The 27,487-nt window shown below is 34.3% G+C and overlaps 1 protein-coding gene and 2 long non-coding RNA genes across 9 annotated transcripts in view; 2 read left to right on the top strand and 1 right to left on the bottom strand.

Annotated features, from left to right (window-relative positions):
- LOC104085444 (uncharacterized) overlaps nt 1–27,487 on the top strand; it is a 191,330-nt gene that overhangs the window by 48,109 nt on the left and 115,734 nt on the right. The gene's annotated exons all lie outside the window — the stretch shown is intronic.
- On the top strand, nt 234–15,663 carry LOC104109772 (stromal processing peptidase, chloroplastic). Its single transcript, XM_009619135.4, has 25 exons — nt 234–576; nt 1,513–1,710; nt 2,382–2,623; nt 3,604–3,802; nt 4,328–4,375; nt 4,558–4,665; nt 4,781–4,969; nt 5,062–5,361; nt 6,593–6,694; nt 6,969–7,103; nt 7,427–7,651; nt 8,350–8,553; nt 8,817–8,987; nt 9,289–9,438; nt 10,063–10,200; nt 10,496–10,723; nt 10,857–11,009; nt 11,216–11,342; nt 12,293–12,395; nt 13,036–13,156; nt 13,234–13,314; nt 13,700–13,801; nt 13,958–14,108; nt 14,452–14,573; nt 15,185–15,663. Exons 1-24 carry the CDS (start codon nt 397–399, stop codon nt 14,541–14,543), a joined length of 3,747 nt encoding a protein of 1,248 aa, XP_009617430.1. The 5' UTR covers nt 234–396; the 3' UTR covers nt 14,544–14,573; nt 15,185–15,663.
- Nucleotides 22,043–26,010, bottom strand: LOC104109773 (uncharacterized). 7 transcript variants are annotated; one of them, XR_011415020.1, is made up of 5 exons: nt 25,352–25,695; nt 23,054–25,116; nt 22,819–22,922; nt 22,596–22,690; nt 22,043–22,304 (listed from the first exon to the last, which is right to left on the bottom strand). It is a non-coding gene; the product is annotated as an uncharacterized lncRNA (long non-coding RNA). The 7 variants fall into 7 exon arrangements; XR_011415018.1 differs by having other exon boundaries at nt 23,054–23,944; nt 24,956–25,694; XR_011415017.1 differs by having other exon boundaries at nt 23,054–23,124; nt 23,870–25,693.

Genomic DNA, 27,487 nt, shown 5'->3' with positions numbered 1-27,487 from the left:
GAGGTGCAAACATTATGATCTAGACTCCCACTTAAGAATAAGATTGAGTAAAAAAAATAATCCAAAAACGAGTCACAAGATTACGACTCTAGTCGTGAGCAAATCAATTACGGAATAGAAAAAAAATCGATAATTTTTAAAAACAAAACGGAAAACAAGAAGAAAAAAAATCTGAGCCAGCTTGGCCAAACGGTCACCACGACTTAACACCGACTCCTCCGCCCCGGACCACACCTTCCAAATTTACCGTTAAAACGAGAGGCCAATCTCTTAACTTCCATCTTTTTCACAGTTGACACTCTTCAACAGGGACTTGCACTTTTATCCCTCTCTCCCATTTCTCCTTTTCCCCATAAACCCTAGCTAGTTCTTCATTCAATCTATTGGGAAGAAAATATGCAAGCAACTTCTGTTATATTCAATAGCAAGCCTATTCTAGCTCCAATTCATGTATACAACGACTCTAAATCGTCTTTGGTGGTAACATCTCAATCCAATTGTGTTCAGCGGAAGACGAGTATTAAATTGCGTTCTCATAGGCATCCTCAAAGTCGGGCTTATCTCATCCGCAATAAGGTATCGGTTACTTTTTTTTTATTTGTGTTTTTTATCAGTTGACTTTTGTTGCTTCAAGATTAAGAAAGTTCATCTTAAGACTTCTTGGTAAGTGATGACTGGGATTTTCTTCTTCCTGTTTATTGTATATTTTAATTAGCAAAACGTAGTAAATAACACTGGTTTGTCACATACTAGTCATCACTATGTATTATCACTCTGTGTTTCTTGAATTTTTTGTCTCTGGATTAATTCCTACGCTGAATTGATTGATATTTGATTAGAGGCTTGTTTGATTTATATTATGAGGTTTATATTTCTGATTTTCAAATAAAGCGTTCTGTATAGTGATCTCCAATTTTTCATGTTTTTGTGATACTTAACTTTCCAAATAAGTGATTTAGCTGGCTATTTTGATTATTGCGTCAATTTATCGTTCTCATAGAATAATTGTGATAATTAGTTCTTTAGTAGGCATAACAAGTCCAAACCATGTCCATGGCTCTTTTTATAAAAGCTACCTTTTCCTATCTGAAAGAGAAGTTAGAAAACTGCTGCATCTGAAGATATATATATATATATATATGCCTGGATATGGCTTTTGAAACCATTTTTGCTTCTCGATGGTCTTGCAGCGGCAGTAGTTTGGTATACTTATTGGGTTGAGTGTTGCTCATCCATACAGACTTACTTAGTGACAAATTCCTACAAGACATTATTATTCGATATGTACCTTCTAAATGAAAATGCAGATGATGATACAAAATTTTGGACATGGAAGACAAGTCAAAATATTTCAAACTTGAGGGAAATGAATGATTGGTCTTTGTCAAGTTTTTTCTTTTATTGCATCCTGTTTAATTTTCGTCTCTTTTTTGGGGGGTTTCTTACTTCTTTATGTCAGTGACATTGTCTCTGTTAATCTTGTATCAGCTCTGTTAATTTCTGTTTCTTAAGTTGCAGAGTGTGCAGGGAAGATGTCTTCATCAGAATGTGGAGCAATTACACAGAGCCAATATTTTACACTGGAGGCAACCTGTTTCGTGCTTTCTCTATCCTCAAAGGAGACAAATTGGTATCAATAAACTGAAAAATGGAGTATTTTTGGACAAGTCTACCTTTCAACTGTCAAAGCAGCCTCGTGGTGATGTCTCTGTAAGTTAGCCTTCAGCAGTATTTATGGTGGCCTTTAAGTTGTTATATGATGGTTTAAACACTTGATAAATCTGTAATTGTGGTCATTGATGATTAAACGGCCAATCAAATATTTCCAGGGTTCATTAAGGATGTGGGACTTTTTGTTAAATTAGATAAAATATCTGTTGAGCTTGTCTTATTGAACTTGCTTTTAGCATTGAGATTATTGGTTGGAATTTGAAATGGTTACAGTGAAGAAGTCAAAATTGTGCAAGGATCATGGAGTACAGTTGCTTAATAGTAAATCCCAATCCCCCAACATGTTCCCAATTCCTAGCTCATCATGATGATGACAAACAGGGAACAAGCTCAGTTCATGCAGCATAGCTCAATCAAAGGTTGATCAGTAGATATTGATGCCTTCCATGTGATGAATGAGCAAAGCATTGTCTTAGCTCTGGTTGAACTCTGTTATGTGCTCCTATAAATGTTGCATTAGGAGATGTTTTGGGCTAGAAAATCTATGATATGTTATATGTACACTGCGGTATTGTTTTGTTATTTTCTTTGCTGCTTAATATTAGTTTAAGAACTAAAAAGTGTAATTTTGATTAGCTTTGTATCTTAAATTCAAATTGGTCGATTATATTTGCCTAGTTTTGATTGGCCATAGAATATGTCATTTCTAGGTCAAGGAATTGCAGGTTCCACGGGCAACTGTTGGCCCAGATGAACCTCATGCAGCAAGTACAGCATGGCCAGATGGTGTCTTAGAGAAACAAGGGTTCGATATGCTTGATCCTGAAGTAGAGAGAGCAGAGTTTGAACAGTTTTTGAGTTCTGAGCTTCCGTCTCACCCGAAATTGTACAGAGGGCAGCTCAAAAATGGACTTCGCTACCTCATTCTACCTAATAAAGTTCCCCCAAATAGGTAGGTTCCTATTATTTTGAAAGATTGATATACTTTGATTATGAGAAACTACGCGAGCGCTGAATCTTCTAATATTTGTTTTATTTCTGTTCCCTGTATGTAGCAAGTAACTTGCGATTCTTAAGAGGTAAACCTTATCTTAAAATTTCCCTCATTTTAATACACAAAACAAATTGATCACCATTTTTTTATTTTCTAGGGGATGGTTAGCTTTCATCCTTTTGTTTTATGTGTGGGGGTGGGGTGGGGTTGGGGTTTTTTGGGGGGGGGGGGTGGCTCAAGAATTGTTCACGGCTCAAAGTAAGTGCTTCCTATCATTTAATGGCCGTGAACAAACACTGTTTATGGATGTTACTTCTCTTTGAAATTGGGAAAAGCACTTTGTCAATATATATTTTTCTTAACCTTTCATTTTTTTTTTGATAAATCAAGGTATTTTATTAACAGCACACCAAGTTGGCATGGAAAACTAATTATGCAGTCTGGGTGGCTCATCCACCCTCATCTTTCAAACTATCCTGATTGTCTAATCACTCTGCGCTTTTCTTCTTACACCAGAAAAGTGCATGAAATAGGATTGATCTTTTAATACATCCACTGATGATTTGAAACTGCTGCTGAAATGAAATACTGAGAGATGAACATTCTTAGATCAAAACTGACTCAATAACGAATTGATCAAAACTAATTTAACCAAATTAAAATATTGTACAACCCTAGACAAGAGAGGATAGCTCAAGTGGAAATCACCTCCATCTCAAACCTCAAGTTGTGGATTAAGTCACCAGAGGAGCAAATTACTATATGGATATATTGTAAAACCCTAGACTATCCTCTTTAAGGCATGGAAATTTGATTGCTGGTCTCTCACCTTTTTCTTTTAACAGCTAAATTTGATTGTTGTCATGCTATAAAAACAATCATGTGATTCTCGCAGTCTGTCCTTATCCGTTGCTTACACTAGTCCATTTTAAGTATAGATTTGAAGCACACATGGAAGTTCATGTGGGATCAATTGATGAGGAAGATGATGAGCAAGGAATTGCTCACATGATTGAACATGTTGCTTTTCTTGGAAGTAAGAAGCGCGAGAAACTTTTGGGGACCGGGGCACGATCAAATGCTTACACAGATTTTCATCATACGGTGTTCCACATCCATTCACCCACTAGCACAAAGGTTTGCCAAGTTGTCATATCATGTGTTTGTGCCTTCGAAGTTGTGCTTGCTTATTTCATGATCAAGTAGATGCTCTCATAAATACAATACTCACACCTGTAATCAGTTTCTTCTCTCTTTTAATGCTCAACTTCATTCTCTCTAAAGTTAAAAAGATCTCCCCGCCTCACCTCCCCCCTACAAAATGGAAAGCTTAAAAGAAAAAAAAATGAAGATGAGAATAGAAGATATTAGTAGGAAACAAAGCACAGAGGGAATAGAAAGAAATGGAATCAAATGCATTCTTGTAATGAGGGATTAAATCAAATGCATATTGTAATATAACCAACTAGAGTGACCTGGTCAATGCTGCTTTCAGTAAACTTGCAAAGTGTATCGAGACTAACTTGTTCCATTTACTGCTTTTTCACCTCTAACAATTCACAGTGTGATCTCAATTACTGTCTATGTTATTCACATAGTATATTTGTTGCTTTAGTTAGTTTGCAGCACATGAGTTTGATTGATCAAAATTTCTCCCTCCAGGGCTCAGAAGGCGATTGTCTTCCAGTGGTCCTAGATGCTCTGAATGAGGTATTACTAGTAATTATTTTTCATGTGCTTCTTTGATTGCAGCAATCTTCAGCTTCTCCTAGCATCTTGTGTCAGTCAAACTGCCTGTATGATAAAATCCCATCCCTCACGTGTGCTTCCTCTTTGAGTTTGCTTAGTAAAAAAGCTTATGGCTGATTGTTTTAACCTTTTTAACAATATAGATCGCTTTCCATCCCAAGTTTCTTGCTTCGCGAGTTGAGAAAGAAAGACGTGCAATACTGTCAGAGCTACAAATGATGAATACTATAGAATACCGTGTTGATTGCCAGGTAATTAGCAAGATGATCATAATCATCTTTTTTTGTTTGTTTGTATGTAGTTCATTAGTTTGAACTTCTCTTACTAATAAAAACCTAATATCTTCCCATGCTTTGTTGATCTCAGTTGTTACAACACTTGCACTCCGAAAACAAGCTGAGCAAAAGATTCCCAATTGGGCTCGAAGAACAGATCAAGAAATGGGATGCTGATAAAATCAGAAAATTTCATGAACGTTGGTACTTTCCAGCAAATGCCACCTTATACATTGTGGGAGATATAGATAACATTTCACAGACCATTTACCATATTGAAGTATGTTCCTTTAGCACAGGGAAATGTTAATAAGTGTCGTTTAATGGATTCCTGCAACTGTTTCTAGTACTTACAAAGGAGTCTTGCTGCAGGATGTTTTTGGGCAAACCGAAATGGATAATGAGTCTAATTCAGCACCTAGTCCGAATGCCTTTGGTGCAATGGCTAGTTTTCTAGTTCCCAAGCTGACAGTTGGACTCTCAAGCAATTCCACGCATGATAGGTCATCTGTTTCCTTGGATCAGTCAAAAGCGTTGCGAAAGGAGAGGCATGCAGTCCGGCCTCCTGTTCAGCACAATTGGTCTCTTCCTGGACACAACAACGATACTAAAACACCACAGATATTTCAGCATGAATTACTACAGAATTTCTCAATGAATATGTTTTGCAAGGTATGACTGGACCTAATACTGTGTTGAACTCGTGGCACATAATTTCCAATTTGGATTTTGTCATTGTCATTGTTATATTCCTTTTCCTTATAATTATTACTTACTAGAGGTTACAATATTCTCCTGGAAGCATTTATAGCTTCCTAACTGATCACACTAGACACTGCCATATATTTAATGGTAAATGAAAGAAAGTTACTTCTGTCAAGCCGTGATTAGATAATTGTACACCTCAGGTAACATGTTAGCTAAGGAAGAAACACAGTCAAAAGTGCTATTTCCACTCTGTTGCTTTGAGATTTCAAATGTCAATTGAAAGTTCTTGGTTCCCCTTTCCAAGATTTCTTGCATTCTTGTCCTTCTCTTTCTTCATGTTTTAGAAAAGATGGTGTATCTTAGTTGCTTAAACAAGTTAGCCAATTGAAGTCGAACAGCTTAGAGAATTTCTTGTTCTGTTATTTTCAGTATTCAACCTTAAGGAACCTACTAGGTCAAGATGGAATTTAGTTTTGCATTCAAATTTTGACTTTTTTTTGGGTGTTTCTGGAAGTTCTTTCTCTTAATGGTAGAGTCATTTCTTTTCCTAAAAAGATTTAGAATTTAGTTTATTCAGCAAATATAACGAACAATTGCTTTAGGAAAATCTGAATGATTGTCTTATGTGTGAAAATTATTGTTTCTTCTTTCCCTGGTGTAACTTCAACCTCTAAAGCTCTACAGGTTTTTTCTGCTCTGACTTTTATGCAACCATCAGATGGTCTAATAACCTATCCGGTTTATCTTTAATTTTTTTTTTGGGCCGGGGAGGGGTTGGGTTGGGGGTGGTGCCTGCCGGCTGTAGCAATAAGTTTCTTCAGACGGGGTTTCTTTTTTCTTATAGAACTTTTTGGTTTCTGATTTTGATTTTTGCTGTTATTTGTCTATAAGATCATAGAATGTTACCTTCTCACCCTTAGGGGTGCATACACCAGCCATCCCAGTAATGTCCGTTCTCCACATAGGAAGGATAAGATAGCACTCTGATATGATAATGTGAAACTGATATGCTTCTATCCATCTCAACCTGGTTTTATCAAATTATGCAATATGCATTTCATTTATGGGTGGTGCCTGTGGTTTATATCATGTTCATTCTTCCTAGCATGTCTTTTTCTGAATTTCCTAAATGAATTCCCTTCTTGTATCTGCGTTATCTGATTTGCTTTTTCTCTTATTGTTATTCTTTCCCTAGATTCCCGTGAACAAGGTCCGAACATATGGTGGTTTGAGGAATGTGCTAATGAAGAGGATATTTCTTTCTGCTTTACATTTCCGTATAAACACTCGGTATAAGGTGCATTTCTGTAACTTGGGTCTCCCTCTTTTTGTCTGAATGGTACTATTTTGTTGAATAAAAGGTATTTTTATTCCTGAGAATATTGTAATGTCCAGTAGACAAGAGGTTGGAATAACGCTTACAAGGAAGAGTTCCTATCTACAAACTGATAGAACTGTGCTAGTTATTTTTTTACTTTTTTGGGAGGTGGGTTGGTGTTCTGTTTTACAATGTAACATTTGAAATTCAATTTCTGCAATTTTATTGTTTTCTAATTTGAACAACTTTTCAGAGTTCAAATCCTCCATTCACCTCAGTTGAACTGGATCATAGTGACTCTGGAAGGGAAGGGTGTACTGTGACCACTCTCACAGTGACTGCGGAACCTAAAAATTGGCAGAATGCAGTCAAAGTTGCTGTGCAGGAGGTTTGTTCTGCTATTTTCTTCAGTACCGCAGTTGCTTTTGCTTTCTCTTGATAATTTCTTTGTTATCCTCATTGTTGCCATAGTACCCTTCTTGATTATGATGTTGCTGATGCTTGTTTTATCTTTCCTTTACAACTTTTTCTGTGTTTTTCTTCGCTAATGGATCAAGGCTGCTCTTGCAATTCCTTGATGCCTCCTTTCTTTTCATTCATTCTGATGGGGAAATTCATTTTTCTTTATGCTGATCGTTTCCTGCTCTTCTCGTCTTATTGCCTATCGTTTTTCTTCACAACCTTGATGATGTTTTCCTATATGTGTTAAAGGTCCGAAGGCTGAAAGAATTCGGTGTCACAAAGGGTGAGTTAGCTCGTTATACGGATGCCTTGCTAAAAGATAGTGAACAGTTAGCTGCTATGATCGACAATGTTTCATCAGTGGATAATCTGGATTTTGTTATGGAGAGCGATGCACTTGGCCATACTGTTATGGATCAAAGACAAGGGCATGAAAGCTTGCTTGCTGTTGCTGGAACCATCACTTTGGAGGAGGTAATCTTTTAATTGGTGCTTCTATACTTGCAACAACAACAACAACAACAACTCAGTAAAATCCCACAAGTGGGGTCTGGAGAGGGTAGTGTGTACGCAGACGTTACCCCTACCCGAGGGGGTAGAGAGGCTGTTTCCGAAAGACCCTCGGCTCAAGATGACGAAAGGAAACACTATATCAGTACCATCAACAGAAAATCAAGAAATAATGACAATATCATAAGAACCAGAAAATAGATGAAAAACAATAACAATAACCAGTAAATAAGGCCTAGCACAATGAAAATGGAGAATAGTGTGAACACAACATTAACCACTAGCAGTCGGAGACAAAACCCTATCAGACTAGCCTCACACCGGTACGGAGTAGAACAAACGCTCAACAATACTTGCATTAGAATTTATTTCTCCACATTGTCCGTTTTAGATTATCTTGGAGGTTCCATATAAGTCCAAAATGGCGCATTCAGTGACAATTATTTGAGGTTTGTATGATGAATAAACGTTAATTATCACTTGCTGAACCTGCATATATTTTCTCCTTTGGTACCATACATGATCTTCTCTTAATCGCTGATCAGTATGCTGCTCAGATTATGGGGCCAACCATATTTTGACATGTCTTGAGTGTTCAAAGCTGTTGCTTCTTGGTGCTTGAAGTTCTTAACAATATTTTCTATTACCTAACTGCATTTCAGGTAAATGCCACTGGTGCTGAAGTTTTAGAATATATTTCTGATTTTGGAAAACCATCAGCACCCCTTCCTGCAGCAATTGTTGCATGTGTTCCATCAAAGGTGCATGTTGAAGGTGGAGGAGAAGCTGAATTCAGAATATCTCCAGAGGAGATTACAACTGCTATCATATCAGGTCTGAAAGAATCAATCGAGCCGGAGCCAGAGGTGGATTTTCTAAGTCCTCTTATCTTTTAACTGCTTTCAGTCGCTTATTTTGTTTATGGAGCAATGGGCTTTCTTAGCTGATAGTTCAAGGCACTAACTGCTGCAGTTTACTTCAATTGTATTCTCTTAACAAATTCTAAGTAGTTTGAATTTTTGTATTCTTTGTCTGACCTAAAACTCTTTTCGATATGTAAAGGCAAGGTAAAGGCTTTTGTCGGCAACTCATGGATGACTATTCACTATTTTTTCTTTGATGTTTTCAGCTTGAGGTGCCAACAGAGTTGATCACATCAAAACAACTTGAAGAACTGAGGTTGAAGAGGTGCCCATCCTTTGTGCCGGTGGCGACAAATTCAGATATCACTAAATCCTATGACAATGAAACTGGGATCGTTCAAAGACGTCTTTCAAATGGTATTCCTATAAATTATAAGGTATGGCCCTGTACCCTGTTCAAGTTATATTTGGACTCTACTGTTTGTCCTGTTACTGTCTTCAATAGTCTGAAATCTTAACATTACCCAGTATTTAGGATTATTTTAGTTCCTGTGAATCGAGTTCATAAGCTAATATTTTAAGTGCACCCAAATAAATAGGAATTGATACGGTTGAGAAACATCTGAGATCTTGCAACCAGATGAAAACAAAAAAGAAATAGGAGAGGAGTTCTTGTTTCTTGGTTTTTCTTGCTTGCTAGTTGCTCTAGTTTTTGATTGTTCTGTTGTAATTTGGTAGATTACAAAAAATGAAGCCAATTGTGGGGTGATGAGACTTATCGTTGGAGGTGGACGGGCAGCAGAAAGTTCTCGTGAAAAAGGATCCGTGATTGTAGGTGTTCGAACTCTGAGTGAAGGGGGCCGTGTTGGTAACTTTTCCAGAGAACAGGTTAGGATCCATTATTCTTGATGAAATTGCACCCATCTTGTCTGCTCTTTTGAATAGCTTGAGAAACAGCAGGTGTCTAATATGTCCTTTGTGTTGATCAAAGTTTGTAAAAAATGGAAAATGATTCTGCATCAGGATGATATTAGACCCCTTCCCTTTGTTCTGGCAAACTCTAGCTGGATCTTGTACCGCATGTCTTAACTTTTCTTTTCCTTATGGTACGTTGTATCATTAGTCTTAGTTGTACACTTGCTCAACTAGTAACTTAAATTAGTTAATATCCAATCTTAATCAAAGACTAGAGTATACACAATTCTTCAACATGTCCTTGACAATTTGTGAACTAATTGGCTTCTCATATTATGTTCTTTGGACTTAGTGTGTAATTGAAGATAACTTATCCTAATCATTTGGTGTGTTTTCACTTTCTTCTAACCAATCTTCCTTATTTTTTTTAATGAAAGTTTTCTAAGCTTTTATAGATTGTTTAATTTCTGCACATATTTGCATCTGCAATCGAAGTATTATTGGGTGCCATGGTGTTAAATTCTTTGCTGAATCTGCATAGACATTGTCTGGAATGACGTCTGTCAACTCTTTTGGTCTTTTACGGTGTGTCTCCAGGTAGAGCTTTTCTGTGTGAATCACCTGATAAATTGCTCACTGGAGTCAACAGAAGAATTTATCTGCATGGAGTTCCGCTTTACTTTACGAGACAATGCAATGCGTGGTGCTTTCCAGTTACTTCATATGGTACTTGAGGTAATTGCAACAAAGGCAACATATTAAGTTGTTCATACTATCATTATTAATACTAAATACAGTTTCTGCAGTTGTTCTCAATGTTGCTTATCATCTGTGTGTTCCTGAAAACAAAAGCAGTGCCTTTTGATTACCTAGATAAAAAATGACAGGTCAATTTATGGTTCATGTGGAATGCTGCCAAGGTTTTATTGCTGCAATTATTGGGCTAGTCATATGTACAATTGAGAACACTAACTTGCTATTTTGTTGTTAAATAATTTTCTCACTTAAGTTAAATGTGGATGACATGCAGCATAGCGTTTGGCTGGATGATGCATTTGACCGAGCTAAACAGTTGTACTTGTCATATTACCGCTCTATCCCTAAGAGTTTAGAACGCTCAACTGCCCATAAGCTCATGCTAGCTATGCTAAACGGAGATGAGCGCTTTGTTGAACCAACTCCACATTCATTGCAAAGCTTAACTCTGGAAAGTGTAAGAGCAGCTGTAATGGATCAATTCGTCAGTGACAACATGGAGGTGAGCTTTTTCTTTACAAAAGAATTTTGATAAGCTTATTTGTCATTTTATTGTTTTTGCTCATTTGAACATAGTACCTCCATGTTTGATGATTGTGTTTCTTCTTCATTTGATTGTAATTATCCTTTGTTAGGTGAGTATCGTTGGAGACTTCTCGGAGGATGATATTGAGTCATGCATTCTTGACTATTTGGGAACTGTCAAACCAACAAAAGGTTTTGAGAAAGCACAGCAATACAGCCCAATCTTGTTTAGCACCTCTCCCTTTGGTTTGCAGCATCAACAAGTAAGAAAAGATTGTTTCTCTGGCATATGTTTTTTTTCTGCCTTTCTTTGGATGATCATCTTGGTCCTAGGTGGCTTCTTGTGATATATGTGGAAATCCTATGTTTTAAATCTCAATTCTATTTTGGACCCAAGATGACTCATGCTTTTAGTTCCAGTTCATTCCTTCTTTTTCCCTTTTAACTGAAATTGTTTGGTTATTACCAGGTATTTTTGAAGGATACAGATGAGAGGGCGTGTGCTTATATTGCCGGCCCTGCACCAAACCGCTGGGGATTTACTTTTGAGGGGAAAGATCTTTTTGAGTCTGTTGGCGATCTCTCTGCAAATGACCGTGAGTGTTTTCACCAAATACTTGGATTCATTGTTGCACAAGTGTCAAATTGTTAAACTTATCACAAAAAATTCTGATGAAAAATTGTAGATGTAATCCAAAAAAGTCCCTACAGTTGCAAAAATATTTTGCTTTAATCTCGTTTGTAGCATGTCTAGAGTTGAAAAAAATGATGTTTCGTAAAAGCATCATTGATAGATGGTTGCACTGGACATTCTAACTGCATTTCTCTCTTCTGTGGATTCATAAGCATACTAGATTTCCTCAATTTCATTTTGTGTGTACGTCTCGTTAAAGCGTTTGCAATTTGTGAAAGAAATTCAAAAATATATCAAAGCATGATAAATGAACTCTATGATCTTCACTATACTTTTCAAAGTATAAGTGCCTATGTTACTATCAAAGCTTGTGTCTCACAGTTGTAGTAACTTTGGAAGAAAAAGAGATGAAGTTCAAGGTATTATTTGGGTAACAAATAAAATAGCATGATAAAAATTATTGTCTATGACTCTACGGCATTTGTGACTTTCTGGTTGCCCTCCACTCTGAAGTGCTTATTCACTCTGCCAATGTGCATGTAGTGACCATTTGTGGAACTGGGGAGTGACTGTCTTTCCTTGACTTATTTAGTTGCTTGACTTTTGACTACTTGTCTTTTTATCCTTACATGCCGTTCTTTGCAAAACATTTGTTCAAAGTCCGCTGTAGTATTGCTGTTCTTGCAAATCTTAGTCTACTAACGTGTCCTTATAGATACTAGTTAATGCATCATACAACATCCATGATATACAAGGTTTTGCATTGACGTAATTCGGACCCATGAGTTCTCATACATCAGTTTTAATCTACAAAGGCTTCCTAGGAATGAAGAAGTTAATGGATAATGCTACATAGGATGATATAAAATGTTAGTCATCAACATTAATGTGGACCAGTAAATTTCTTTCCAGATGAGTTGGAACAAAGCGATATGCACCTACAAGGACGACTCTGTAATCATCCTCTGTTTTATGCCATTGCGATGGGTCTATTGGCTGAGATCATAAACTCCAGGTAGATTATTAAATAATTTTGTTTCCTCATTATAATTTTTGACAATGCTAATTTTTTTTCCTTCTCTTGATTTTGAATTATATAAGAAGTCTTACAATCTCTCGGAATTCGTGCTAACCTAATGAAGAACATAACAAAGTAGAAGTAAAATGTCTATATTGCGATACCACCTAGTTGGGATTATGTGTTAGCCGTGTTGGTACACGTACATTGGGATTGGTGTTGGCTAGGAGTCTTTTAGTTTGTTTAAAAATTTGTATGTCTTTGTAGGATAAGTGTGAGACCTAGTGAACTCCTTATTTATTAAGCGATTAATTTTTGAGTTTTGGAAGTGAACGTACCCAAATAGAACCAAATAGATATAGAGGATTCTTATAACCGACTACTTGGGATTAAGGCATGATTATTATCATGTCCTGACGGTAAAATGTACTTTTAATGCCACTATTGGTGGTACCTAGCTTCAAATAAATAAAAAAGGATATATTCAGTTGACACAGAAAGTACCCGTTACATGTCACCCTTTGCTGCTATTACATTTCTGGTTTGCGGATATTGAGGGTTGCTGTAACATACTACCTCAGTTGCAATGTTGTTTCTGTTGTGCTTATATTACAGCATAACACATTGATCTGTGCAGGCTTTTCACTACAGTTAGGGACTCTCTTGGACTGACATATGATGTTTCATTTGAACTTAACCTCTTTGACCGCTTGAAGCTTGGGTGGTATGTCATCTCAGTGACTTCAACCCCTGGAAAGGTACAATCTTTTCTACTTGAGCTAGCAGGTATAATATTTCCATTTTGTTTTCTCAAGACTGATCAATGTGCTTACAGGTGCACAAAGCTGTTGATGCTTGCAAGAATGTCCTAAGAGGTCTGCATAGCAACAGGATTGTACCGAGAGAGTTGGACCGGGTTAGTTTCTTTCCTCACGAATAGTTGTTAACAAATAGATCATTTTGTTTCTTAAGGGGACCCCAAGTTGTGGTCATATGCATTCTTATTGCAGTTCTCTGTGACTGATTGAGTCAGCCTCTCAGAACCATTGACTGACGGTGAACCCCGGGGGGGGGTGCAAATGTCTCAGCCACTACGTGAGTCATTTCCCTAGGTTTTATTCTGGAATTTGAAATTCTGGTATGTGATTGACTAGTTAGTAAAATTGATGTGAATTAATGTTTTTGAGTCTCATCTAATTTGTCTCTTTTCTTCCAGGCTACATAAATGTAGATGTTAGTTAGACATCATATTGTCTACACTGAAATTCATTTGATTTACACTAAAATTCTTTTTTGTATAGGCAAGACGAACACTGCTTATGCGACATGAAGCTGAAATTAAGTCAAATGCCTATTGGCTTGGATTGTTATCTCATTTACAAGCACCTTCTGTACCTAGGAAGGTATTGTTTTATTCTTGGTTTATTGTTCTTAATGTACTGTTTTATCCATGACCAAAGAGACATCACATGGAAGCCCAAAAGGTTTGCAGTCTTATTTTTTAGCTACTTTATTCTTTGATCTTTAACTGCTTCTATCTTTATTCTGTTTGGTATCAGGACATCTCTTGCATCAAAGACCTCACTTTGTTGTACGAAACTGCCACCATTGAAGACATATATGTTGCCTATGAGCAGTTGAAGATAGATGAAAACTCTTTGTACTCTTGCATTGGTATTGCTGGGGCTCAGGCTGGAGAAGATGTTTCTGGTAAATATATGGATTTCTGAATGGGGTTTGAATTGCTTTAAGTGTCTTTCATAACTGCCCTCCTTTTGGCTGCCTTTGTTTATCTTGATCGTAGCATTTTCACTTCAAGATGGCATAATGACTACTTTTGAAGGACACTAACATGGCTTGCCATTGCCTAATTTTTGTTTTTCTTCACTTGGTCCTAAAAGCTTTGTGGCCAATGAGTAATATTTGTTCCTGGTATTTATTTTATTTCCACTCTGTAGAAAGTTTCTCAACTCATGGGTAATTTGTTTTCTGGGCAACTCTTGGCATCTCGTTATCTACATTATGATTTTGACAAATTGAACTGTTTGTGCAGCCTCATTAGAAGTGGAAGAAACAGATGAGGGCCTTCAAGGTATTGTTCCCATGGGACGTGGATCATCTACAGTGACGCGTCCAACTACATGATTAAAAAAAAAAATCCGTTGATCAGATAAGGTACATCTCTCGACTGTTCCATCTCACTGAATATAGGCATTTCTATCATTCAATTTCTGGGACTTTTGTGAAAGTTAAACCTATTTGTGAAGCTAAGCCTCTGAAAGGGAATTAATGATCTGACACTATGTGATGAGTAGTTGTTTAAAGAAGTGGGAAAAGGTAATAATGAGAGGTAGAGAAAGAACGTGTTTCGGAAACATGTGCTTCATATAGTTGTGGGATTCTGAATTTTAGATTCTTTCACTTGTCTATTATATTGTCATCAGAAGGGTTTGAACGAGGGAAAAGGTTTGTTCACAGAGGTCTAGCTTTATGTTGTTTCTACTCGTGCTTCTTTGTAAGACATGGAATAGGTGCAGATCTTTAATTCCTTATTGTCTGTTCTAGGAAGGAAACAATATGTAACGGTTTGAGTTCCACAAAATGCAATAGATGGTGGAGTACTAGTTTATGTCATTGTCCAGGGCAGCGCTGGATGTATCTTCCCATTCACTGGTTTTTTAGCTTTATAGATTTGGCCCATTAGTCATTTTACATTATCAAGTTAATATTAGTCCTGGCAATGGTCTAGAACTTACATCTAAACCACATTTTGCTGCTTTTTTTAGGCGGTAGGTTATCATACACGACAAGCTAGTGTCTTACATGGTTATTGACCTCTGGCTAAGAGGAGGTTTCGTAAGATCTTTAAAGGTCTGAAACCTTCAGAAGTTGGAAAAAAATAAGCAATTGGAGCAAGCCTCTATGATGGCTATGTGCAAACAACTACTTTCCTTGAGGCCAACGCAATAATTTGCGGAAGTGACACAGTTTTACTACCCAAGGACTCTTCTGCTCTGGTCATCCATTGATCCTTTCGCAATGTATTGACCGACCTGTTTAATATGATAAAAGTCCAATTTTTTTTTTTTTTGTTACAACACATGTTGATTAGCTGTTGTATCACTCCCGTAATTGCTGTATAGATTCTATAGTTGGGGATTTTCCTTGTATTCGTTGATGAAAGGAAGTTGCAGATCACAGAGTTCATGTATTGTGTACATATATATAAGTGCAAATACTCCTGCATTCTTTTCTACCCCTCTCATATCATTTTTTTGCAAAGGTTTAATTTTAGCAGCTTACTATGATTGATCTAGGAGCGGACGACGGTCGGGTCCGGTCGGATATGGGTGGGTCGAAAGCGGGCAATGCAAAAACAGATAAATTATCCGACTCAAATCATATTTGATACGGATAAAAAAAAAGGTTAACTGGCCGATATCCATATTATTCATGACTTCTTGATCACTTTTGGGAGAATCCCTAGTATCCTAAACTTGAGGAACCTCCAATTTGAGGCTTTACAAATGTAAAAGTTAAACTCATTAGTTATCCCTTGATTATTCATTATCTAAGTGGATAGTATGATTCTTGTTCATATTAGATCCGTTTTTAAAAAGTTCATTATCCAACCCATTTTTAAATGGATATGAGTGGATGGCACAACTACTATGATCAAAGAGTGTCTTATGGTTATAAGCACTATGTGTAGGACACTTTTGGTAATGTATCATATCAGCAAATCTTCCATTAGGCAATTCATTCCCAAAATTAATACTATATGATGTCAAATCCTGTGATGGACAGAGTATAAAGTGAATAAATTTTACTTTTAAGTATGCTTGTAGAGGCGTGACTGCTCCTCCAACGTTTGATGCATGCATCTAGTCTAAAGATAGTTCTTTAGTAAAGTGTCATATTACCTCTCCATTATCAAAAATAAGCTGCTTGTTTCAGTCTTAATAAATCTAATCCTATTATCAAAAATAAGCTACTCGTTTCAATTTCTTAATAAATCTAATCCTACTGTTATACTATAAAGCAACAATTCCCCCCACACCTCTCAACTTAAAAAAGACACGTGTCAGACTATAAACTTGGTACATTAGCTTAAACCAACTCTTGAAAAATACCCATGACCTGATCTGAAATCCTTCACTTGAAAATTTCCCTTACTTTCGTTGGGAAACCCCAATTTGCAGCAGTTACGATTTCAAGATCATAAACCCCGCCGGAGTATTTTATTCTAGTTTCAGATTATATTTATTTTCAATGAAGTAATAATACTTGATGGATGAAAAAAGGAAAAAGAAAAATAAAGGGGCAGGAAAGTATTAATTGTAAGTATTTACTATGGCAATTTTCCTTTTCCAAAAGCCATAACTGATAAACGTGTGAAAAAAAAAATACTTGAATTGATATGTGTAGGCATATAAATTTTATTGGAATTAAATTTATAAAATAATTTGGACTATATTTTAAATTCAAGATATATTAGTCTAAATAAATTTATTGGATTAATATAATGTTTCAACCACCGTATGTGGTCTGTTTGGCTCTTTTTCAAATAGTTTATACAATACATCGACAAAAACAATTATTGACTTGTTTAAAGTTTGAACATCCTTGGTGCGATTCCTCGCTATGCCACCAATCGCAGTGTATAACACATCGAATATATGTATACCAAATTATGCATTATCATACCATGTAATTTTTCCTTGATATAAACCAACTCCATCCTTTAGTTCTCGAATTTAAATCATAGAATACAAGATTTAGATTTGAAGTTATCTAAATTTTACACTATATCTATAATTTATGCCAATAAGTTGGTTGGTTAATAAGAGGAAACAATGAAGTGAAATTAAATTAAAATAATATTATTGTGATAAAAATTGATTGGTCCATGGTAGTGTCACCTATGGTAATCTTTAATCAGGGCAGTTAGATGGAGTTTATTCATTTCTATATATTATTATTGGGTATTTTTGAATATTTTTATTTTCATTTTTCAAAAGAAAATTTACAACAATTCATTATAATTAAAGGTCATTTTTCATATTTTCAGAATATAAGTAACGTGCCAATTTATTTTGATAGCTGATTTAAGATTAAGGAAGTTAACCGTCACAATCAAAAGGTAGAGAGTATTATTTAACAAACATAAAAGACATCTAATTTAGACTAAACATCATACTTAATAAATTGATCAAATGACCATACTAGTTTAGATAATAGACCGATAATGCTTGAAACCATTTTACACCAATTTCTTTTTTCTAATGTTCTATATATACTTCTATTGTCCTTAAGGAACTAGTTGTACACCATTATTTTAGGGATAATGGAAAACAAATAACGAGAACACGCAAGAAGATTACATAAGGAGAAGTTCTGTTATTAGTGCTAGTATTGTAACACAAAATAATAACACTAATAACATAATACTAAATAAGACTAAACACGGAATAAATAGTACTCCTAACAGTCATTTGGGAAATAGACCAGACATTCGTAACTTCCCCAATTTTCTATTTTAATAATGTTCTATGGTCGTTAACTCGTTCCTAATTCCTTCAGCCCTCCGAAAAAAATCCAAAAAAAGAAATGCTACATATCAACAAGATAAACTATAATTACTATATTAACGAAAATATTCCTTGCACAATGACATTGTAGGTAGAGGCGGATATAATATTTTAAAATTTTGGGGTTCTGAATAAATCTTTTATATACATTAGTTGAATTTTAAACATAAATACAAAATTTAGGCCAAAACTATTGAGTAATTTCGAACCCATAAATGGATTATACAATTTTTCAGGTAAAGATAATCCTATCAAAACATGTTCAATTTTTCCATATAGAAAAAATTAATCTTCTCTTCTGTAAGTAGTGCTACGGACTATAACAGAAAAAAATAATAGCATTTGCAACCAAATTATAAGTCCATATTCTAAATAAGAAATAATTCGAGTTCCCATTCAACTAACACCATTTAACTAGTAGAGATTTAATTCATGTCATTTTCTTATACCATTTATGAATCATTCCTTTCCTCATCCCCTTCCTCCAAAAAAGAATTTAAAATAAGAAACACTACCTCTGAAGGCAAGATATACTATAATTACTATATGAGCGAAGAACATATACAAGGTGATATTTGGAAAATATGAAGAACGTCTAAATGTTCCATTTGAAGGAATTCCATTAATGGATATGCAGACTATCAAATATGGAAACCAAACTTCATTATAGATTGGCTGAAATCATCTCCCCTAAACACACCATTACTACAACATTAACATTTGAAGTTGGCTACATACGTTAATTTTCTCTTTAGAAGCACCACAAAAGAAGTTGAAGCTCGGTTATGTTTTCTGCCGGTGATATATTTTAAAATCAATCAAGGTTATATATATAGCTTTTTGTTTATTAAATATTGTTGCCTATCTTCTAATCGGTTACCATAATTAAACATGAGTTCATTGTATATTCTAGTCCATAATATTTTTCTGATACGTAATGGCTTATCAAGTGCAGGAAGATGCCAGCTGGAGCTATGTGGTTTATTGCAGTTATAGCCATTTTGCCACTCCTTTTATGTGGTGAAGGCCAACAGGTGCAAACACCTCACTCAATTGTTGCTAAAGATGGCTCCGGGAATTACACCACAATAACGTTAACGGATGCCATCATTTCAGCACCAAACAACAGTGTAAATAAATACTATATCATAATTAAGCAAGGGATGTATTATAATGAATATATTCAAATAGATAAATGGAAGACAAACATAGTTCTAATCGGCGAAGGCATGGACAATACCATAATATCGATCAGGGAATAAGAGTTACGGCGGTGATAGCATCAAGACAAGTCTCACTGCTACTCACTTTCTATAGGTGTCGTTTCGACGGCTTTCAAGACACCTTATACATAAAAGAAGGCCTACAATTCTACAGGGATTGTGAAGTATTTGGTACCATAGATTTCATCTGTGGTGATGCAATAGCCGTGTTCCAGAACTGCTTAATTGAAGCACGCCTGCTACTGCCCAAGCAATATAAACAAGTCCCTAGTTCAGCCATTATATCTTGAGTATGGGAATAGAGGACCAGGCGCAATTAAAGAGGGACGAGTGAAGTGGGCGTTTGTTACTAGAGATCCAGATGTTGCATCAAATTTCACGGTCAGAAACTTCATAGGAGGTGACAAATGGATTCCTGCCGATGTTCCGCATTATTTAGATCTTCATGAGTAGAGGAAATAAAGAGTTCGATGATAGGACACAGTCTTCTTCCATTGCAAAGATATCTATCGGTGTACAAGCTGCTAGTCTTTTTCATTTTCATATTAATTTTTTGTTGTTGTTTTTGGGTACAAGAATCCAGTCATAGCTTTCTTTCGAGTTTGAAAGCTTGTGAGCTAGATGAAGATGTATATTGTGTCATGTACAATAAGGTCTTGAGATTGTATATTACAGATTTTAGTAGAGTTTGCTCATTTGATATTGGAAATAATCAAGAATTTTTCAAATGCAATATGAACCAGTTGCATCAAAGTGAATGAGTGCAGCCTTTGCATTAAAAAATATTGTCACCGTAAAGCTACAGAGAATATATACCTACCAGATATGGTTGTAGTCCGATAAAGTTTGAAATATTCAGTGAAATGATAAAAGAAGATTGAAACATGGCAAAGATTTTTTTTTTTCTTAACCAAGTTACAAGCTTGATCATGTTGACAACATCCTTTGGCGCCAGAAGAAATTTTTGCAGAGAAGATGTACTTCAAAGATCATTGAGAGTATATTGGTATTAAACGCTTCAATGTCTTGTATATATATATAGCCTTGACTTGATCTATAGAGAGGTGGGCCAAGTAATATACTTATCTTTCTCCCTTCTTTGTAAACCTTTTGCCCTTATTTTCTCTGTATTTTCTCAGGATTAATCTTATTTTACCTTATTTATTGAATTTTATTAAACATTAGTGACTAGTTGTTTAATTTCATCAGCTACAAAAGGTCCTTTGCGTATTTCAATAATCTCATGTGATTATTCAAAATCTTATAAAAAATAATTTGGAATATACGTGCGCACGTGTCTAGAAGCTAATGTTTAAAAATATATAAAAAAGAAATAATTAATATTCAATTCCAAATTTCATATTTAAGATTTGATAATCAATTGGAACATTGAACCGTTTTCTAGGTATCAATAGGTTACTTTTCAAAGTAAAAATACTGGGGAAAAGGGACAAATAAAGAAAGAATTGTCTTAGGCAAAATAGCCTAACATATACTCACATTGGCTTTTTTCTAAGCGGCCTTAGAACAACTATGGATTATTCCTTTTTCCCCTTCATGGATTTCTCAAATAGATCAAACTATTTTTTTGGGGGGGGAGGGGTTGGGTTTATCCATGCGGTGTCAAGTAGTCACATTACAGTCCAACTATATCTGGATTGTGCCGCTTAAGCTGTGACGGAGCCACGTACATTCAAGGGGTGTCACTGACACCCCTTCGTCGGAAAATTACATTGTTTAGCTCGGTAATTTTTTTTTTGTAAAATATGTATATATACTATATAATGACACCTTTTGACTTCTGGTGAGTTTATTTCTTTATATTTTGACTCCTCTTAATGAAAATCCTGGCGCGTAAGGCCCATTTAAGGGGGAAGTGCTCCCTAATAGAATTTTTTCCATATGCAGGACTCGAAACCGAAACCTCTGGTTAAGGATGGAGAGATCTTATCCATCCCATCACAGCCATGGTATAGATCAAACTATGGTTTGCATATTTGCTAATTAGTTCTCTAGTTTTAGTTGGGATAAAGAACTAGGATCATGGAATTTTGTCAGCAAGGAAGTTCAGCGTTGTGCTTTTCTCAAATGACAAATTCATATACCAAATTTCAAGTGTGGTCTTGAAAGCAGGATAAATGATAGTACTAATTTGCTATTGTAACTGAATCAACTTGAGATGGTCTATTTTCTATGTCCACATTTTTATCTCTTGTGAAAGTATTCCTCGACATATCACACAAATTGAGGAGGCATCTATTTGTCGATGTCATCTGATCTGTGTTGCACTGGAACTTTTAGTAGTCTTTCAGTTTTTAGTTCTTCTTTCTCCTTTATTGCTTAAGTAAGGAGAAGATTACTCCTAAATTGCATTGTTAAAATCTACAGCGATTATCACTTCTAATTGTCAATTGCATCACTGTTTATAATTAATAGGGTTTGCATGTACAATAAACTACATATACTGAGATAATTATGTACTTCCTCTGTTTGAAGATAAATACTACCTTAACCTTGAACTTTTCTTAAAACGTCGTAATCAATTTGATAATGATGGTTAAACTTACTTTTAGAATTAAAAGTTCAAGAGAAATTGTACAAGTAGAAAATAAAGAAAACTTGATTTTTTGTTTCCAAATGCATGTATCAATTATAATATAAGGGGAAATGACATTGTATAGCCGCTCTCAAAATAATAGCGGAAAAAAAATATATATATATATATACATTATGTATGTTATATATAAAATATATATAAATTTTATACTTTTTCGGCTACCAAATACAAATAGTTTCTGACGCGGACTAAAAGTGATAATACTCCGTCATATAATAATTAGTTGGCGGTAGCTCGGGCGGTGCCCGGGCCCAAGGAACTTATAAATTTTTGATTTAACATAAAAAAAATTGTTTAAAGACTAAAGTAAAATTGAACAAAATCTATTCGGTTTGATTCAAAATCTATACAATTGATTAACTTTCTTCTTGTTGCTGCAATTCTATCAACTATATTAGGTCCCTAATAGTTGTCGACTTGTCGTGCTCTTAGGAAGCAGAGCGTATTTGCCTTGAGACCGAGACAACAAGCTAGTCTGAAAAATGCAAAAGTAAAAAATGTTTTAGCACATGTGCGTAATACAAATTATCAGAATAGAAAAAGTAGAAATTAACACATCCGTGCATTATAATTTATTAAAAGAAATAATTTTTTTTTAAATTCTCTTTAAATTCTTGATTGTAACATACTTTACCGTCTATTAACCTAAATTATTGTCTTACTTCCATACATTTTAACAAAAGAGAAGGGATAATGTATTGGGTATAGCCAATACATTGAATTATAATTTGTGTCTGAATTTGTTTGACTTGCTTTATAGTCTTACATGTGATTAGTGCAAATGAAGTCTTCTGTACAGGAGCTGCACTTGGTGTTGCACCAGTAGGAGTATCTAAAAATATCAATTTAGATATTTGTACCCTGTCGAAGTATAAGGAACCATGATAGCTGAGATAAAAATATTTGCTAGTGCTAGAAGTTAATGAATGTTTTTCTGTAGCATCAAATCTTATGATGTTTAAGAGTCTTATGGAAAATGAATTATGTACCATTTCTCTCCATGTGATATATGTTGTCTAAGGCATTTATCACTATTTTTTCCACCAAGATATGAACGTTCTTGATCTGCTCAATTTAGGCGTTGTCCATCTTTCTGTTATTTGTAGGCATATAAATTTATTACTAAAGTAGAGACATATTAACACAATAACATGAAATATAAAGCATAATTATTTAGCATTATGAATAAGCATATGACAATAGACTAAAGAAGTGCAGAATCACCTATTTTAGTCAAAGTCATGTATTCTAGTTTAAGCATTGTTTCTGCTTCCCAGGCCAGCACTTTGAAGAACCTGTGAAATCAAAATAGTGTGGCCATTATATTTCCAAATAAATTTATCAAAAAATAAAAACATAGAAACGTGGACAAGATGTAAACATGTAGGTTTACACTATTATAAATTTACATATCCAGAACAATGTCCTTCCTTAGACATAAAGATCTTTTTGAATCATTTTTTTTGTTCCTTTAATGATCATTTATCAATTATCAATATTGTAGGGCTGGTGATAGTCATTATTTCTTCTAATTTGTACTGTAGTTCTATTTGTGGTTCATTCAAGGATAAATATTTTGCTGACGAATAAGGATTAGCTAAATTAATTTCTAAAGAAAATTATTTTAATTAATACTGACACAGTTCTTTCGAGGAAATGCAACAATTAACTCTCGAAGAAAATTAAAAAAATGAAGTGATACTCAGTTGTGCAGACATGTAAGTTTGCCTGTGTAGAGAAAATGTCATAAGGGACCATCTGGGTTTACTCCTCTAATCATGTAAACCAAAAATTCGAAGAGCAATCTGTTGCAAATTGCCACAATGGAAGACTAAATAATCAGAAAAATATTTTAAATATTCTGACGGCTTTATATTTAATTTATTGTGCAGTACATTTTAATATTTCAAGAAAATTCCCAAATCAGGAATGTTTACCTGTTAGTCCTAACTATATATACAGAAACCCAGAGTAGGAGTCGAACCAAAGTCCAAAATTGCATCTATAACTAAAGATATTAAAAGATTAATCTGATCATACCGGATATCGACGAAAACCTTCGATGGGTTAACTTTGCAAACAAAGTATACTTTACATATTCTCTCTATGAAATCCCTACGGGAAAAATGGATAAATTTTGAGAGAATCCATTCATAACCCCACGGAAGAATTAGGAGAAAGAATAGACGAAGAATACTTTGAACGGGAACAAAAGTTGTGCAAAAGAAAGTTCTGGCAGGGCAGGTATTCGACTTGGTCATGATTGAAAGTTTTTAAGGCCAAAAATTGGGGTGAAAATTAGCCACTTTATGCCATCACTACATTATGCTTGACTCGACTTATCAATACTATGCATCATTCATTACTTGTTCTGTAGGCCCACCACGAAGAAGTTCATAGAAACAAAGTTTTATAAAATTATGGTTTTCCCTACACGTATATCAGTAACAACTACTGAATAGTATAGTATATATAATCAACGTTTTAAGGAAATTATGATTGGAACCCACAAAAGGTAATGTCAAATGCCTCGTCGTAAAGAAATTTAGGGATAGAAACTGCTGAAATTTATGCTGACACATAGTTATGACAGATACTCCCAACAATTCAAATCTCATCAACATGTTCACCGAGCATTGTCGCTAAAAAAACTTCACTTTCAAACATTAACAAAATTATCACTTACTATATTTCTGTTGTAAATTTAACAAACAGTAGTCCATGTAGGTTGAACAATAAGGTAAACTGACACATATCAGGATACAACAGGTACATCCAATTGGCATAAAAATCATAACCTTAAATATACAAAATTACACTTGATATTCCCAGGTAGAGAACTTCCCCTTTCTGCATCAATTTTGAATCTATATAGTTATTGGTGTTGCTAGAGCGTATATTTTTAAGATAGTAAAATAAAAATAACAGATGCTTTAACAAACTGAGAATACTACTTAGACTTCAGTTGTGCTGACCAATTAACTTCCGTTTTTTTCTCTTTTGAGGATAAATTCAAGAAGCAGCACGACAAAACTAAGATTTTCATGTAACTAAACCATTCAATCTAACATTACTGGAAATAATTCATATACAAAATAGCTATATATAAGGAGTAGAAATTTTTACCTCTTTATTTTGTTCCAAGTACTACTTGTCTTCATCTCCCGGTATACATGAAGTTTATAATCTAACTCTGAAGGATAGAGATCGATTAACAAGCATATGCAAATTTGGTTTGTTTCTTTGACCGGAATATATTTTTTCACAAGCTTATTATCACAAGATAACTGTATTTATAACATTCAAACCAAAAAAGGAGTCAGCAGACCCTAAGTAACAAATTTATTGTTCATTCTACTGGTATAAATAATAGAAATGTAATAACCCGTTGGGGTTCAGTCTTTTAATGACCAATCTTTTAAAGAAAGTAAAATAGAAGAAAAAAAAATGAAGAGAACTTAGAAGTCACGCAAGAAATTCAAAATAAACATATTAATAACAGAGAACAAATCAGAACCCAACCTCAGTTTGTTTTCACCTTTCTGAAACGAATCTTAAGACTAAACTGAAGAAAAGATTGATAATCAAGCCAAAACCCCAAAGACCTGATCTTTTTGCATAAGAAGAAAAAGTAGAACAGAAAGCACAAATAAAATGAAATACTGGAGTGATTGGAATAAACCTGCTCTTAGTGGTAGATGTTTCGTTGAATTATTAGGTAAGGTCTGCTGGATTTTGGGGCAATTGATGCTGCCCTCTTTCCTTCGTGTGGAATAATTTGGAAGTGGATGCTTCTAACAAGTGTTGAATGGAGTTTTTAGGTTTGGGGAATTGAGAGTCCACGCGTTGGCCAAGAAAGAGTCATCAATTGAGCTGTAAATTAATAAATTACAAAATTATCCCAGACAAAATAAAAAATTCAAGGGAATACACACGTTGACGGAGAGGTGCATGTGTTCCCTCTTCTAATAAGTAGGAATGTTAACAATTCCTAAAACTTTTGCCTCAGCTAGAAGTTGTTTTTTATTAAAATTAATAATAGTTTTCCTAAGATAACAATATATCAGGAAAGATTTAATGAAGCGACACTATTTTCACATGATAACAAATTATTAGAAGAAATTGATTCGCACATATCGTTATAAAAGCACGGAACTCTAAAACAAAATGTTAATAGATATTTTTACCTTTCATAAATGTATTTCATATTGGATAAAGTTATAATTATGATTAATCATTAAAAACTTCAATTTTCTTGTGTTCATTATTTGTCCTCTTTAATTAATAAAATAATTGTATAACTACACTAGGAATGCAATTAACTCTCCTTTTGAAGTTTTTGATTCAATTTCCCAAGATGCAATTAATTTTTAATTCTCCGACATCGGGCTTAAATTTACCATAAGAAAATTGGAGTACCATATTTGTTAAAAGTTACAATTATTATTTAAATTTTTAATTATTTCCTTGTGATCATTAAAATGGACAGATGGCATAAATCCTTGCCTTAAGTTTTCTCCCTTATTTTATAGGGCACATTAGTCTATTAAAATGGACCAAGTTAATATGATCATACCTTTCTATTAAACAAATCGAAGCAGTCATTTCATTGAAGTCGAAGTTAACCAAAATGATATTCTCCGATCCTGCCTCCATTTTCTCCTCTAAAATGAAGTAAACTCCAAAATAGAATAAAGTTACTCAAACTATTACTCCAAAAAAATATATTTTATTTTATATTCTTCTCTCTTCAATATTATATTATTATCTTTTATTTAAATTTTATTTTTTTATTTCTATTAAAGAAATTCTATCTTTTTTTTATACATATTTATCACATATAATTTAATATAAAATTATTTTATGCCATAAATTTTTAAATAATATAATTTATAAGCAAATATTATACATTATATATATTAACGAATAATTCAAATAAAAGTGAAATCATTGAGATACAAGATAATTAAATACATATTATATTATGATAAAATTCTGATTAAATATTATATAAATATTCAACTTACACCTCTAGTATGCTCCCATAAATAATCTATTAATGCATTACGAAGTGCAAAATGAGCATCTTTGTCCTTAATTCTTTTATGTTGAGCTAAAAATTATTCAAATCGATGATTTTCATCTACTACCATTTCTATCGTTGGGGGTGGACATTCTCAATCATCTTGAATTGGTGCATTAAAATCACACTCATCCTCGACCATTAATATATTTTCATTTAATGTATTTTCAACTTTCACTTTTCAATTTTAACAACATCTAATATTTTATATTCGCACCTTTCAATTTTAGCAACATCTAATATTTTATATTTGCACCATTCATTTTTTGAGATGATTATATATTTTTTGTACAATTATAACTTATAATAAAAGTAACTTACAATTTTACATAAAAATAATAAATGCACAAAAATTAATTTATCAAAATTATACGCCAAAGCTAAGATGTAAAATTAATATTATAAAGATATTACATAAACATAATTAGGTATATATAAAGAGATAAATTAAAAGAGTTAAATAATAAAAATAATAATAAAGTAAGGATGAATAGTAACAGACGAACGGATGAGATAGAATAGTTTCCCTCCAAATTTGGAATAACACTATTCATCCCCATCTTGCAGCAAAAAAT

The sequence above is a fragment of the Nicotiana tomentosiformis genome, chromosome 3 (assembly GCF_000390325.3).
Source record: "Nicotiana tomentosiformis chromosome 3, ASM39032v3, whole genome shotgun sequence".
Lineage (NCBI taxonomy): Eukaryota > Viridiplantae > Streptophyta > Magnoliopsida > Solanales > Solanaceae > Nicotiana > Nicotiana tomentosiformis.
This window is presented reverse-complemented; position numbering and strand designations above follow the sequence as displayed.